The sequence below is a fragment of the Myxocyprinus asiaticus genome, chromosome 1, assembly GCF_019703515.2.
Source record: "Myxocyprinus asiaticus isolate MX2 ecotype Aquarium Trade chromosome 1, UBuf_Myxa_2, whole genome shotgun sequence".
Lineage (NCBI taxonomy): Eukaryota > Metazoa > Chordata > Actinopteri > Cypriniformes > Catostomidae > Myxocyprinus > Myxocyprinus asiaticus.
Window position 1 is genome coordinate 13,778,964 of NC_059344.1, and position 17,687 is coordinate 13,796,650.

At 35.4% G+C, this 17,687-nt stretch overlaps 1 protein-coding gene across 1 annotated transcript in view; it reads left to right on the top strand.

Moving 5' to 3' along the window:
• Positions 1-17,687, top strand: part of LOC127444755 (insulin-like growth factor 1 receptor) — a 125,010-nt gene that overhangs the window by 68,264 nt on the left and 39,059 nt on the right. The window contains exons 3-10 of the mRNA XM_051704317.1: positions 3,533-3,836; positions 7,949-8,085; positions 8,182-8,326; positions 11,557-11,765; positions 13,319-13,445; positions 13,598-13,839; positions 15,620-15,787; positions 17,121-17,322. Coding sequence (XP_051560277.1) covers positions 3,533-3,836; positions 7,949-8,085; positions 8,182-8,326; positions 11,557-11,765; positions 13,319-13,445; positions 13,598-13,839; positions 15,620-15,787; positions 17,121-17,322 — 1,534 coding nt within the window. The remainder of the gene's footprint in view (positions 1-3,532; positions 3,837-7,948; positions 8,086-8,181; positions 8,327-11,556; positions 11,766-13,318; positions 13,446-13,597; positions 13,840-15,619; positions 15,788-17,120; positions 17,323-17,687) is intronic.

Sequence of the window (17,687 nt, forward strand, 5' to 3'; positions counted from 1 at the left end):
AATGGGAACAATAATGGCTGTTGCCCACAGTACAAAATCAAGTCAATATGAAATACAAAAAATTAATTATGCAGAAGAGAACATACAGTAAGACAATAATCACTCTACTATTATACATTAAAAATGATTGGCCAATCCCTTTGATATATAGCTTTCAACAGTCTGCCTTCACAGTAGGTTTTTCTGTAATTACAATTTTAAGTGTTGGGATTATTTTTTTTCTTTTTTTAAACCATTTTCAAGGCTGATTTCATCAAAAAAACACTGCAAATTAGCTAACATTTAACAACACTCGCCTCGAGTCAATGTATACGATTGGTGATATTTTTTTATTTTAATTCGATCCGATATTATCAAGGGCAGTATCGCCAATAAATCTGTTAAAGGGATTTTATTTTGTGAATTCTTGAGACGAAATGGGTAATTGTAACTATTATTTTAAAAAAGCCATAATTTTTTTATTTTATATACTTAAACAGAAAATTATTAGACTTATGTTTTGTTTATCATTTATTAACAACATTTACAGAACATTATCAATGCTTTAACCTTAAATTTAAAATTAAACATTGACAAACAAATCTTAAACCCGTTGAAATGTCACACTTGGATTTGTTATTTAGTTTAAATTAACTTGATATGCCTTTTTCATGGAATCTAAATGATTAAATCACTTATCTTCACTACAGTGTCTGCAGATGCACCAAAACCATATTAAATTTGTGACTAGAAAGGCCCAGAATGAAATATTTGAAATGTCAGTATCAAATGTTATGTAACAGATTAAAAAAAAAAAACATTTATTGACCAAGTCCACCATTTATATATCTGGTCCATTTTAAATTTATATTGGTTGTTTTGCCCCAAATACTGGTTAATTTCCCACCCTCTGTCTGCTTTTGTATTAGTCTATTTTTCCCTAACATGCATTTTATTAGGATTAGATTGGTTGTTTTGGTGTAATATTTTTAGATGAGCAATAGTTTAAATCAAGTAACACTAACTATTGTTAAGTGTGCCCTTGTTTGTGAAGCGTATGGCATTGTATCCTTGGGTCAGGAAGCAGTATCCTCCATCAGTCAAGCTTGAAAAACACTGGGAAGGTCGACAGGAAATAGACAGTAAGGGAGCGAGGACACACTATCACATGACCCTGACTTTGCACTGCAAACCACTTGGGTTTGTGCCAGGCTTTTAACCTTATGGCTGGGTCAGGAAATTAATACATTTAATTTGGGTATGTATTTGACTTCTGAATGCTGTCAACTAGTTCAAATAATACTTCAGGAGATTTGATCAGTGCAATATGTTTTTATATATCAATGTAAGGAGGACCAGAAAGCAGTAAGCAAAGCAGACAGATTTTTTTCTCCCACTGGGTTTGATTTGCCCATATCTCACCGTGCAACTCAAAGTTTGTCTTTTTTCGTTTCTCTTTTTCTTTGTCTAACTAAGGGTAAATCTCAAGAAACTTGTAAAGAACATGTATTTCACTCGACAATCAAAAGAAATTGTATTTTGCAAAATTAAGCATGTTTTAGGACCTTTTTCTGAATGGTCATGTGTGTAATTTTTTAGATGTTAAAATTCTCTTTGTTTGAGCATCCTGACCAGCCAAACACAACAACATTGTCCAATGGCATGAGTTAGGGGCAGTACTATCTGTTTTCTCGACCAGTTGCAGACAAGTGGCATGTTTGGGAAACCTGTTTGAAAATAGTAATTTTCCAATTCTGTTTGTTTTAACTAGTGTCACCGAAATTATATACTTGACTTTTAAAGACCCAGTGCAATTAAAAAAATAACAATAAATAGTCTTTCAGTCCATATCTATTCGTGTTAAAGAAATCTAGAAGCTAGTGTACTTTTAAACATTGCAGTTTTGTTTAAGAACACACAAGCTTTTAAAATCTACAGTCTCTCTCTTCTGGCCAAACAGACTCGGGCAAAATCATGACATCACATAGCTGCTAAGAAATATGTACAGTATAAAATATATAATATATGCATTTATAGCAAAATGCAAAATGCAAAAAAATAAAATAATTTTTTACAAACAAAAAGTAAATAAAAAATAATGTTAAAAACAAATACTTTATATGTATGCCACATATATAAAGTTAGTATTTGTTTTTAACATTATAGTAATGACAATGAGATGATCCTAAAAATATGCATAATGTTCTTTATGCAAAATATAATTTATTATTTTTTTTATTCTTGTTTTGGGGTTAACATATTACCCCCCACCCCATATTTGCCCATAACCAATAATACCTTAACTGAATCAAGGAAAACATTTGATTTTACCAAGAAATAGGGATGAGACTATTTGGTTTGATAAACAGTATTAGGTTTACAATTCGATATTATCTGGATTTGATATGATAACACTTAAATTACAAAATAATGGCAGCAAATTGTTTATATTTTGAAAAATATTTGTGCAAAATGCACATTTTAATTTATCATCAAAATAAAGTTATTTTATAAACTATATAAATCTTCACAGTTTTAGTTTTTCATATACCTTTCACTATAAGAAAAGATCACAAACAAATAAGCCTTCAAAAATAGTGGGCTACATTCAGGCAGATGCAGAACAAGCATTAGAACTGAACAGAACCTGTCCTGAAAGAGTATGTGAAAGTGAATTATTATTATATTGTTTTTTAGTAATTTGTCTTGATTGTTATAATACATTTTTAACTTTTTAAAAATACAAAAATTCTACTTTCTATCAATTAATATTATTTCTTGAAATTGTATATATAATAATGATATGAGCTGTCAATGTTTGAAATAATGTGTACAATATACAAGTAATAACATTAAGTTTCTATACGTTTGTATAAGTGCTATAACGGTACTGTCACTTTAAGAGTTTATTGTGCATATCACAGACTCGCACAGCTGTTGCGGTTCATTTATTAATGAGAGAGAAGTCTCGTTTTTTTGCGCATTTTGACTGTCAAGAACAGAAAGGATGTTAAGACTCATTATTCAATGAAAGTGGAGTGCGGAATCTTATCTTTGATGGACACACATTACACGGAAGACATAGTCCGTTTTAATCTCAAGCACTTTTCAACGAAACAAGGCGATTTTCCAGGTATTCCAATACTTACATTTTTAAGAGCTAAATTCAGGCACTTTAAGCACTTGAAGGACCTTGTTCAAACCCTGTAAACAATGTAGGAAAAAAAACGATGTAGGAAAATCAAGCTGTAGACAGATTATGATGTTTGATGGGTCATTTAATTTATGATCTCATGAATAGAAAACAGTGTTTAAAATTTCAAAATATTGAGTTTTGTCTCTATATGGTTCAGAATTTTTTATTGGTTCGCAATACATCGAAATTCAATTTATCGTTCCGTCCCTACCAAGAAATAATAAATAACAGAACACATTTTAATCTCTCAGAAGCATTTCAAACTCTCTGGCCTGAAGATATGCTTTTAAACATGATTTTAAATAAAGTCAGATCAAATTTATATCATCGTTTCCCTTCTGTTTTTTTTACCTCCAGTTTGTCCAGAATGGTGTGGACAGCGGGCATGTACGGACTCGGGCGAGTGCTGCCACCCCCAGTGCCTGGGCAGCTGCACCATGCCCAATAACGACCGGGCCTGTTCAGCCTGCCAGCATTACTATCATGAGGGCCGCTGCGTGGAGGACTGCCCGCCCGGCACATACAAGTTTGAGGGCTGGCGCTGCATCACCATGGACTTGTGCTCCAAGATCCACCTGCCTGATTATGACCGTTTTGTGATCCACGGAGGAGAGTGCATGTCCGACTGCCCGCCTGGCTTCACACATGATGAGAACCAGAGGTACGGACGTTTCGTGTACATGCAGTGTTTGAGAAAAAGAACATTAAACTTTAACTTTTTTTGTGTCCATTAGGGGTGTGCAGTGAAGCCATTATCTGTTTCTGTATCTGTTTCTAATGCAAAATTATCTATATCTGTATTCAGATAGAACCAGATGTGGGAGGGGTTTTAAATGGAAGTGCATCAAAACTAAATGAAACACCATTTTTAAATGTTACTCTATGGCTACATTCACACCGCAGCTGAATGTTACCCAAATCTGTTTTTCTGTTCAAATTGGAATTATTTGTAAGGTTGTTCACATGACATTTTAAAAGCAGCCAATATCGGATACTGGTCTGAACAGGAGCTGCTTGTTAACTGAACCGCATGCATATAACACTCCCTGAGCATGCGTATCAAACTCTGGGATGTTCAGTATTCTAATATGAATAATCTATTAAATTGCATATAAAATTATTAGCTTTACTTTTAAGCAGATAGGACACTTGAAAATTCTCTCATTCGCTTTCCCTGATGCCATCCCAGATGTGGATGACTATCTTTCTTCAGCAGAACACAAATTAAGATTTTTAGAAAAATGTTGAAGCTCTGTAGGTCCTTATTATGCAAGTAAACGGGTGCCATCAGGCTGCTGGCTATTTGACGGTCCAAAAGGCATATTTAGGCAGCATAAAAGTAATCCACACGATTTCAGTTGATCAATAGGTTGGTGTAAGAAACAAATTGATAATTAAAACTTTATTAACTTTAAAAAAAAAAATTGCTTCCTGCCAGCAGTCGACACATCAGTGACGTAAGCGCAATGGCGCATTCACGTGAAAAGTCGGAAGCGTACGCTTTACAGACAACTGAGGAACGAAAGTCACGCAAGAGTTAGTTCATTTCAAATAGCATCCCAGTGCTGCCAGAAGCAATGATTTAAAGTAAAAAAAAAAAAAACATTTTATTTATCAATTTGTTTCTTACACCAACCTATTGATTTTCTTCAGAAGACATTAATTGATCGACTGGAGTCGTGTGGATTACTTTTATGCTGTCTAAATATGCCTTTTGGACTGTCAAATAGCCAGCAGCCTGATGGACCCATTTACTTACATTATAAGGACTTACAGAGCTTTTTTTTTTTTATTTGTTTCCTTTTGAAGGGATGGCATCAGGGTAAATGAATAATGAGAGAATTTTCAAGTGTCCTATCCACTTAAAAGAACAGCTAATAAAACGTTGAGCCTTTAATTTTATTTTCTTAAAGAGATTAATTAATTAACAAGAAAAAGATATGACTCACAAGTATAAGTTTTAAACCATAACATGCCTATATATGCCGGAAATCAAGTGCACAGATGACAAATGTTGAGTTAGATTGATGTAAACGTCACATTAAATCTGACCTGGCTGTTCACAATGAAGGCACATTGGAAAAAATCAGATACGTATCTGATTTATTTCCACTTAAAGTGGCCCAGATCAGATATGAAAATGTCAGATTCAATAAAATATACCTTTTATATGCTTATTCATAATAATTGCCTAGTAATAAAATTCATTATAATAATTATTATCATCAAGTTATTTTATATATATATATATACACACACACACACACACACACACACACACACACACACACACACACACACACACACTACCGGTGTCAAAACTTGACTGAAATGTTTCTCATGATCTTAAAAATCTTTTGATCTGAAGGCATATGTTTAAATGTTTGAAATTAGTTTTGTAGACAAAAGTATAATTGTGCCACCATTTTAATTTATTTCATTATAAAACTAAAATGTAATAAAAAAAAATTGGGTGATTTTGAAATGGATGACTTGGACCAAATAATAAAGAAAAGCAGCCAATAAGTGCCCAACATAGATGGGAACTCCTTCAATACTGTTTAAAAATCATCCCAGGGTGATACCTCAAGAAGTTGGTTGAGAAAATGTCAAGAGTACATGTCTGCAAATTCTAGGCAAAGGGTGGCTACTATGAAGATGCTAAAATATAACAGTTTTGATTTATTTTGGATTTTTAGTCACAACATATATATATATATATATATATATATATATATATATATATATATATATATATATATATATATATATATATATATATATATATATATATATATATAATTTTATTCTTTTTTTCTTACCAGATAAAGCTGAATATGTAGGCTACAATAACTGTGGAATACTGTATGTTGTTAACTGTTGTTTCTTCTTGTATTTCTGACATTAATATCTGCTGAAACAGAATTTTTGTTTATATCCGTGTATGTATAACCACGTTATTTTGGAGGCACGAGGTGTCAAGCAATTGTTAAAGGAGTAGTTCACCCAAAAATGAAAATACACTCATTTTACGCACTCTCATGCCATCCCTGATGTGTATGACTTTCTTTCATCTGCTGAACTCAAATGAAGATTTTTAGAAGAATATTTCCACTCTTTTGGTCCATACAATGCAAGTAAATGGGTGCCAAAATCACATAAATCAGCATAAAAGTAATCCATATGACTCCAGTGTTTTAATCCATATCTTCTGAAGTGATATGATTGGTGTGGGTGAATAATAGATCACTTTCACATTCTTGTGTTTTTGGTGATTCACATTCTTCATTCATACTGCCCCCCACTGGGAAGGGAGAATAATTTCAAGCAAAAAATGACTTAAATATTGATCTGTTTCTCACCCACACCTTTCATATAACTTCTGAAGATATTGATTAAAACACTGGAGTCATATGAAGTTATTTTATGATGCCTTTATATGCTTTTTGGAGTGTCAACCTTTTGGCACCCATTCACTTGCATTGTATGGACCTACAGAGCTGAAATATTCTTCTAAAAATTTAATTTGTTTTCTGCAGAAGAAAGAAAGTCATACACATCTGGGATGGCATGAGGGTGAGTAAGTGATAGAATTTTAATTTTTGGGTGAACTATCCCTTTATATGTTAAGCACACATTTTGCAGCGAATATAAAATACAATTACAAACATTAAAATAAATGAAAAGAAATCAGTATTGCCTACAAAGAGGTGAAAGTCCCGTAAGTCTATTTAGGAATTTTCACAATACAATCGAGGCTGATTTGTGCACACATATTTTAACATAATGTGGAGGACATGATTATTTAGTTAAATTACATGAGCAGCGAAATGCAGCAGAATAAATGGCAAGAGTGAACCTCTCTAGTTTTTCCAGAAGAGAATAGTGGGAAAATAATAATACATTTATATATCAAGAACACTAAACATTCAGAACGTGCCTGTTTCAGTTTCTTCATATCATGTGAGCAGGGATTTTCTGAATAGATGTACACTCTATGGAGCATTTAAACATATTTTTTGAATAGTCTTAACCAGATAATTACCTTAATTGCTGATGTGGATATAAATGTGGTCAAATTTAAGAGAAGGATAGACGGACTCCGACGTGAAATCATTTCAACTCAGGAAATTAACATCACGCTCAGGTTGGTTTATAAATTAATACATGGGAATCATTACGTGTATATCGTGTGATACATTAACATAGACATTCCAAGAAGTGTAAAATGTATATAATGTTGTGACTTAATTAAGTTTCCTTTCGACAAGCTCCAGACGTGCCCAATAAACGGAAACAGCGATCTGAGTCGAGACCGCGGCCATCCGATTTGTAATCACACCATGCGCATATGCATTCATGAGGTTTACACTTTAGTAATATTGGCTTCAAAGACTAATACATTTGTTGTTATTTTGGATATATTTACAATGTCACTTTTTAGTCAGTCAAACGAATATTTTCTCATTATTTGAATGAATTTGTTATTCGTTTTGAAGTCATTATTCGTGCCATAACCGAATACGGTATTCGGTTTCGGGCACACCCTTAGTGTCCATAGCCTACATGATGCACAATGTGTATATAACCCAACGTCCTTCCTTCAAATATTCAATTACGCTGTGTGACTGAAGCTTGACTACGCAAAAACCTGCTGTAGCTCGATTATAACCACGCATGTAAACGTACTGACTGAGCAAAAGGGCACATGATAAATTGGATGGTTGTTTTGTAGTGGTACATCATGATCTTTTGTTCCCGTGTATCTGGCAGCATGTTCTGTAAAGCCTGTGACGGCCTGTGTGACAAGTTTTGCGATGAAAAGGTCATTGACTCGGTGGATGCGGCTCAGTCCCTCAAGGGATGTACTGTTATCAGAGGCAACCTGCATATCAACATCCGCCGTGGCAGTGAGTAGCCATTTGACTAAACCTGTTAGACTGATGCAATTAGCACTGGACTGATTGGTTTCCCTTGACATGCTCTGTCTTTCTCCATCTCTCAAGATAATATCGCCTCAGAGCTGGAGAATTTTCTAGGTCTCATCAAGACAGTGACGGGATACGTGAAGATTCGATCATCTCACACCCTGAACTCTCTCTCCTTCCTCAAGAGTCTGAGATACATCAACGGAGAAGAACTGTGGGATGAGTAAGATTACTATTGGTTTTGACACTTTAGACTGTTACGGTGTCATTCTTGTGTCTCTAGCTTAAGAACCTGATGATGTAGGGTGCCTGAGTAGCTCAGTGGTAAAGACGCTGGCTACCACCCCCTGGAGTTCATGAGTTCGAATACCAGGGCGTGCTGAGTGACTACAGCCAGGTCTCCTAAGCAACCAAAATTGGCCTTGTTGCTAGGGGGTAACCTCCTTGTGATCGCTATAATGTGGTTCGTTCTCGGTGGGGAGCGTGGTGTATTGTGTGTTGATGCCGCGGTGGATGGCGTGAAGCCTCCAAACGCGCTATGTCTCCGTGGTAATGCGCTCAATGAGCCACGTGATAAGATGCGTGGGTTGATGGTCTCAGACGCGGAGGCAGCTGAGATTCGTCCTCCGCCACCCGGATTGAAGCGAGTCACTACGCCACCACGAGGACTTAGAGCAAATTGGGAGAAAAAGGGGAGAAAAAAAAAAAGAACCTGTTGATGTATCATCAAAATGACTTTTAAGCATAGTTCCATATTTAAAGGGGAAGTTCTGTATTTAAAAGATTGTATGAGGAAAGCTGTTTGAAAATAGTCATTATTTTGTTCACAATTCTGTTAGGATGCTAATGGCAGAGAAATCATGGAATAAGTGTAAAGATTTCTGTAACACTTTGCAGTAAGGTTGTATTCGTTAACATGAACAAACAATGAACAATACATTTTACACAAATTAACATATACTAATACATTTTAACATAAAAAATTGTATATGTTAACATGAATGCGTTAAGAACTAGCATGAACAAACAATAAATTGTATATGCATTAATGAACGTTAACCAAGATTAATAAATATTGTAAAAATGGCATTCATTGTTAGTTTATGCAACCCTCTGTGATCATGTTGGAGAAAGAATCGTCATTGGCTAGTAAATGTTTGTTTTTACTCACCAGACTTTTGATGACATGTAAGCATAATGTAACTAAAAAATATATTAAGCAAACTGAGGGGGCCTCTTCATATATATTCATGCAATATAGTATATTGTACTATATAAAAAGTTCCATTACCTTGCTACGCAGGTCTTTTGACAGTTCTTTTCTGCTCCCCATGGCTCAGTATCTAGCCTGCTCAGTGCATTCACGTGAGAGCTAACTAACTCATTGACTATTTATACACAGACACTAATTGCAATTTAAAAAGCCACAGGTGTGGGAAATTAACCTTTAATTGCCATTTAAACATATGTGTGTCACCTTGAGTGTCTGTAACAAGGCCAAACATTCAAGGGTATGTAAACTTTTGATCAGGGCCATTTGGGTGATTTTTGTTATCATTATGATTTAAAAAGGAGCCAAACAACTATGTGATGATAAATGGCTGCATATGATCACTATCCTTAAATAAAAGATGCATGATCAGTCATATTTTCAAACTCCATGCCAAAATGTCACAATTTCTGCCAGGATATGCAAACTTTTGAGCACAACTGTATCTTTCTTATTTGTCCGATTTACTTTTGATCCATTGGACTATTTCAATGTTTTGTTTTCTTTTTGCTTCTTTTGTAACCCAGCCAACCTGTATAGCTATTATATTATATTATATTATGCAATAGTAAACTATTTCTGCCTTAAATTCTTCACTTTCACACATTATTTTAAGGCTCTCTGATTAACTCACAAGCCCTTATTTCTCGTGAAGGAAGACTTTGAGTTTCTGTTTCTTGCATTTTATCATCCCCACAGAAATAGAGCAGGGCATCTCCTTTGTCTCACTGCGTGTTATTAAAACTGCGTGAATAAACCCACAGTGACCATGGACATTTGCCATTACAAGGCCGTTAAGTGAAACTGGAGCACTTTGCGTTCACAAAATTTTAAATTTATACCTTGTTTATATTTTCGCGGGAGTTTGGCGCAAGCCTCTGTAGACGGCGTGCACATCAGAGTGCTTGTGAAGTGGTTCATCTTCACGCGCTCTCAAGAGAGCTGCTCTTGTGATGTCCGCAGTGCGGTTCCCTGAGATGCTCGGAGTTCAACTGAATGAGATACAAGTGCTTATCCATTGCAGGGAAAGACGAGGCTGAATCCAGCTTCTTAATCAACTGCTTTTATTCAGTAAAAGGGCCTCGGTGCTTCGACACTACACAACTCTATCACTGGCGAAATGAAATGTTAATATTTACTTGCCAGTGGCTACAGACGTTTTTTTTTTTGGTCGCATAGTGCAAAATTTACTCGCAATGTAGAGGCTGTTATGATATCTAATGCATTTACTAATGTTAACACATAGAACCTTATTGTAAAGTGTTGCGATGGTTTCTATTTAATACATTTTGTATTTCACTGTTTAGGTTTTGCTACATTGAACATGTTAATCATTTAAGATTGAAGGCAAGAGTTATTTCTGGTCATGAGAGTGTACAAATGATACTAGTGTCAACATTTGCCTTGCACAGAATGGGTCCCATGAGTCATAGAAAAATGTACAATTTTATTCCATCCCTGTTTGTTTACTTTTATCCAATTTTCATGACAGATCGAAGCATCCTTCTGTGTGCCTTGTTGTTATGAAAGACTAAATTGAGCACTGGGAACACTTTTAGAAACAAATATAAACAAGCAAGCCCTCAATCTACATACTTAACATTTATAAGTTTGTTCTGTTAACATTCTATTACACAAGCATCCTGTCAGAACTTTAATACGCAAGTGATTAAATATAGTGAGAACATTTGCGACTTACTGTATATGGACAGTTTACCCTAAATTAAAAGTCGTCATCATTTCCAAACCTGAATGATGTTTTTTTTTTTGGTGGTGGAATGCAAAAGGAGAGCGGCTCTTTTCCATATAGTAAATATGGACAGTGACCCCGAGGGTTCAAGCTCAGAAAAGTAGAAAAAAAGTACTATAAAAGTCATCCAACTATTTTATCGCAGCTATTAATTTTAACAGAGTTAATAAACCAGTAAACAGACTAGACTAATGTTTTTAGGTTTACTGTAGGGCCAAGAGAAATACTTGGCATAATGCAAGTAAAGTGCTTACATTCCAATCACAGCTATTTGCTGAATCTGTTTATTTTTTATGCTCATTTACATCAGTGCTGGAGATTCATACAGCTTATATTTATGTCGTAACTGTCACCTGGTGAAACATTGGATTGTTTTGCCTGTTTCCCTCTGAATCATTTATTCATGGTCATTGCTATGTTGTTGCTTCTTCAGCATGTATGCCTTTGCTGCATTGGATAACCAGCACCTCCAGTTTCTGTGGGACTGGTCTCAGCACAATCTCACCATAAACACTGGAAAACTTTACTTCCGTCTCAACCCCAAACTCTGCATGTCCGAGATACACAAGATGTGGGCCAAAACCGGAATTACAGAGAAGTTTTTGGAAGAAGATTTCCGCAACAATGGAAACCGTGCAAGCTGTAAATATTTATTTGTTCAGTATTGATCAAATGAAAGAATATTGATAATGGATATGAACTGTACATACAATGGCCCCAAAAAATATTGGACACTTTTGGACATTAAGTCAAATGCAAATTAAAAAAAATTTATTGCATAAGATAACAAAATATCAAGCCAAAGAGTAACCGCAGGTGTAGTTCATCACATTAAATATGAACTTGTTGCACTAATGTTTAGAAAAAAATATACTTTTTGTTAATTTTCAAAAGTATACTGTATATTGTTTGATCATTTTGTTTGAAGTCTGCGTGTGCAATCTTTCATTTAAAATAAGTCACTTGATTTGATATTTTGTTATACACTCACCGGCCACTTTATTAGGTACACCTGTACATCTACTTATTCATGCGATTTGTCTAATCAGCTAATCGTGTGGCAGCAGCGTAATGCAGATATGGGTCAGGAGCTTCAGTTAATGTTCACATCAACCATCAGGATGGGGAACAAATTATTTCGGTGATTTAGACCTTGGTTCCAGATGGGCTGGTTTGAGTATTTCTGTAACTGCTGATCTCCTGGGATTTTCACACACAACAGTCTCTAGAGTGTAAAGAGAACTGTGCAAAAAACTAAAAAAAACATCCAGCAAGCGGCAGTTCTGTGAGTGAAAACGGCTTGTTAATAGCAGAGGTCAGAGGAGAATCGCCAGACTGGTCCAAGCTGACAGGAAGGTGACAGTAACTCAAATAAACACACGTTACAACAGTTCTATGCAGAATTATTTCTGAACATACAACATGTTGAACATTGAGGTGGATGGGCTACAGCAACAGAAGAACCTTCCGGGTACCACTGCTGTCAGCTTAGAACAGGAAACTGAGGCTGCAGTGGACACAGGCTCACCAAAACTGGACAGTAGACGATTGGAAAAACTTCACCTGGTTTGACAAATCTGGATTTCTGAGGAGGTACACAAATGGTAGGCCCACTGCAGCCTCAGTTTTCTGTTCTTGTCTAACAGAATGGAACCAACGTGGTCTTCTGCTATTGTAGCGCATTCGCCTCAAGGTTCGACATGTTGTGCATTCTGAGATGCTATTTTTCTACTCTAATTGTACAGAGCGGTTATCGGAGTTATCGTAGCCTTTCTGTCAGCTCAAACCAGTCTGGCTATTCTCTGTTGATCTCTGTCATCAACAAGGTGTTTTCGTCCACAGAACTGCCGCTCATTGGTTGTTACAGTTACAGAAATACTCAAAACAGCCCGTCTGACACCAGCAATCATGCCGTGGTCTAAATCACTGAGATCGCTCCTGACCCATATCTGCATGATTTTATACATTACACTGCTGCCACATGATTGGCTGATTAGATAATCGCATGAATAAATAGATGTACAGGTGTACCTAATAAAGTTGAATGCGAGTGTATAATCCAAAGACATGTATAAAATTTTAAGAGTTGCTTCAGTGTCCAAATAATTTTTGGGGTGACTGTGCATATCAGTGTTTCATTAACATTTTATAATATTCAAATATTTAATACAATTTTGTTCAATTTCTTTTCATAGGTGAAAGTAAAATTCTCAAGTTCATATCTAATAGCACGAGGAGTAATCGAATCAGTTTGACGTGGGAACGATATCGGCCACCTGATTACAGAGACCTTGTCAGTTTTGTCGTATACTACAAAGAAGCGTGAGTATTACTACAATTTCAGAGTTTATGGGTGATTTTTTTTTTTATTTTATTTTTTTTATTTTTTATTTAGCTATATTATTATACTTGTTTTCTCAATACCGTTAACATGTTTGTGCAGTATCGACCATTTCCATTGTGTTCTCTGGTAGGCCTTTCCAGAACATTACAGAGTTTGATGGTCAGGATGGTTGCGGATCGGACAGCTGGAACATGGTTGACGTAGACTTACCGGAGGACCGAACCCAGAATCCTGGTGTTCTGTTGTCCTTATTGAAGCCCTGGACTCAGTATGCTATCTTTGTTAAAGCTGTAACATTAGTTGTTGAGGACAAGCACAGGCAGCATCTTGGGGCGAAGAGTGAAGTGGTGTACATTCGGACTAAACCATCAGGTAATGAACTGCACTTATTCTCAGGTAATTTATAAGCAGAATGTCAGAGGAGAATTATTTAGACTACTACTACTACCTTAGTCATTTATTCCTCTGCAAAAAAAATTATATTCTTAATCAGTATCTTTGTCTTGTTTTGCATTAAAAATACAAGAATATCTTTTACATGAGAAGCAAAATTTCATAATGTATTACATAGGCAAGGGCGAAGGTTTGGTTTGAAAGTTGGTAGGGACATATAGCAAGGATAATATTCATAATTTCTCTGCCGCACAATATTAAATATTAGCCCTTTTTTTTTAAGAATTTACAAAGAACAAACTAATTAAGAACTGACCACTAGAGCTTCAAGGTTAGGAGGTAAAATGTGATGTGCGATAAACTTGGATAATGTGACAGTGATATCCGATAAACCTAAGATTAATAGGTCAAAATCAAATGTTATATTGTTAAGATTTACCTCTAGAAAATTATATCCAAGGGACATGAAGTGACATTTTGTAAAACGTATTACCCAGCATTAAACAAATGGAAATCTAATGGAGAAAAAAATGGAAACCAGCCAAAATAGCAGAATTCTTAATTTGGCTGCTTGCAGAACTCAGGGCATTTTTGACTTTTTGACAGGAAACATTTGTACACGAAAAATATGCTTGTTTAAATCTATTAATTTCAAGGATAGGACATAAGATACCAATGGTAATCCACCCATGTAATCTCCAGAAAAAAAAATAAAAAATACAAATGACTGTGATTGGTGCATCCTGAACAGCACTGAGAAAACTAACAGGTGCCACGTGTCAACACCGTTCATGCGATGCTTGTGAAGAGGTAGGACAATAAAGTGTCCAAAATTGCCTAAATTTTAGTTGGGATATTTCCAATTTTCTGAGTTGATATGGACATTTCCCTATCATCCATACCTAAATCTATGCCTATGTACATAGGTATAAATAATTTGCTCAGACAATAATTTGATTTGATTACAGTTCTTTACTAAATGCGTCTTGAAATCTGAAATTTATTTTGATTCATTTATTTGTTACAATTCATAATGTTTTTCAAAATGTGCTGAAGAAAACTGTTGCTTGAGGTAGATTTTTGGTAGATCTGGATTTGGTGGATTTTTACAACTGAAAATAGGTCAACAAATGTTTTTGTTATAAGAAATGAATTTATAATACTTTGGGTATTTTATTGTAATTATAATTGATCATTAATTTGAGTCATTTTCATTGTCAAATTGATGCATTGTTGATGATTGAGGGTGATTTTTACAGACTTGTTTTTAGAGAATGTACTGTGTCTATATATGTGCTTTTTGTCATGTTTCATTGGCAGATTTGTTTCAGTTTATCTCAACTTGTGCTGTTTTAGTATAGTGAGGTTTATGCTTAATACAAGTGAAAAGATTTTGCCAATGGAACACGACAGAATACGCACACTACACTTATACTACTTTTATATTATGCACAAAATTATATCATGTTTTAAAGGTATTTTAAAGGTTTTTCAAAGACAAAGACACTGATTAAGAATATAATTTTATTGTAGTGTCTATTTGTTCCACATGGGCTGTGTGGCTTAGTGGCTAAAGAACCCACAAGTTGTAGGTTCAAACCCCAGAAGGGGCGATTCATGAGTTTTCACTGTACCCTTGGGCGAGGCACTTAACCTCAGCTTGCTCCAAATGAATTGTCACTGTAGTAAAGAGATTTGTGTTTGCTAAATTAAACAACAAATGTGAAATTGATGTACTAACCCTTTTTCTCTTTTCCAGCACCCTCAATGCCTGTAGACATTCGTGCTTACTCTAATTCCTCATCAATGCTGGTGATCCGGTGGTCTCCCCCTGTGGCTCCCAATGGGAATAACACCTACTACCTGCTCCGCTGGAAACAGCAAGGAGAGGATCAGGAGCTCTACCAGCACAACTACTGCTCCAAAGGTCCATTCCAAATTACAGGCTTGATCCAAACTCTGAATATCCTATGTCTGGGTCACAGGGAAAGAGCATATTGTTTATTTTAAACAGCAATTCAAACTTTTAACCATCAAAAGTTTAAACATATCATTGCTTACATCTTAAGGGATAGTTAACCCAAAAGTTAAAATTGTCATCATTCACTCACCTCCATGTTGTTCCAAAACTGTAGGACTTCCTTTCTTCAGTGGAATGTAAAAGGAAATATCAAGCAGAAAGTTGGTTTCGACAAACATGGGGGAAAAACATGAAATAATAATAATATAGAAAATCTGGTTCCACTTTATACTGTATTAGGTGTCTTTAACTACTATTTAGTAACATTAAACTACGTACAATACAATGTATTTATTGTGTAACTATATGTTGTTCTGCAAAATTCTCACACGAGTTTCACATTTCCTGCTACTGAGGTTAGGTGTGTTTAGGAGTAAATGTTAGGGTTTAGGGTAAGGGTTGGGATAGGGTTTGGTTTAGGGTAAGGGTTGGGATAGGGTTGGGTTTTGGAGTAGGGTTAGGGTTAAGGCAGTATTTCCCAACCATTGTGGTTTGCCGTGAAAGATTGTCAAGTGTGCCATTGAAAATTATCATATTCCACAAAGTAAATAAAAAAATACATTTGCTGTGGTGTTGCAAGAATTATTTTTCAAGAACAAATCTACAAATGAAAAAAAGATGCAAATTTATTGTTTTTTCATTACCCACTTAGCGCTCTTGCCACCTGTGACCTCATTATACAGCGTACCTACGTGACTTGTGTTTTTTGCATAGCCGAATTTCAAACATTACGAGTTAACATGCTACTTAGACAGAAAGAAAACATGGATAAGTTCTTGAAAAGGAAACTATTGACGATGGTGATGTGGGATAGTGGTGTGCTTTTTTTTTTTTTTTTTTTTTTGGTGAAAGTGTGCCATGGCAGATAAGGGTAAGGGATTTGGGTAGTTTTAGGGTAAGGTTTGGGGTAGGGTTAGGTTTAGAGTAAGGTTTGGGGTAGGGCTAGGTTTAGGGTTACGTCTAAGGTTAACAGTGTAACTACAGACGTAGTTAAATGCAGGTACTTCAAATGTAAATACAGTTTTACAACACTTATGTACATAAATCGGATTGTACAGTTGTAAATCTGAATATATAGTTATAAATCTGACAAGTTTTGGCAAGTTTTAAACAGCAGCATGTTGGTAATAGACACACTAAGTTTCATACTTTTCATGATTTCACGCTTTGTTTAATACACTAGTTTAGCCATTACAGTTTAACATGTACGGGTAACCATGCTTTTGTTGTTTCCTGACAGATCTGAAGATCCCGATCAGGATTTCAGCCACAGGTTTGACAGAAACAGAGAACACAAATCCCACCAATCCTGAAACAAGTCGTGACAAAACCTCCTGTTGTCCATGCCCTAAATCAGAAAAGGATCTGAAGGAAATCGAGGATGACATCTACTACCGCAAAGCCTTTGAAAATTTCCTCCATAATACCATATTTACACCCAGGTAAACGCACCTGAGAGGGATGATGATGAATATGATGATTACATGCTCCAAAAGCAGGAACGTTAAAGGAATGGTTGACCCAAAATTGCAAATTCTGTCATTTATTATTCACCCTCATATCGTTCCAAACCCGTATGCTATTATTTTTTCCATTAAAAATAAATAATAGAAATTTTAAGTAGAATTTTTGCAGCTCTTGCCATACAAGGACAGGTCGAGACTAGAATTCAAAAATGTTGTGTTGTGTCGGTTACATTATACAACGGGTCGTATTCATGAATGGGAGAAATCATAATGCTCAATTTGGCGGCTGTAGAAATAGAAGTCCCATCTTGCAGTTTAAAGAGCTATTCACTTTTTTGACA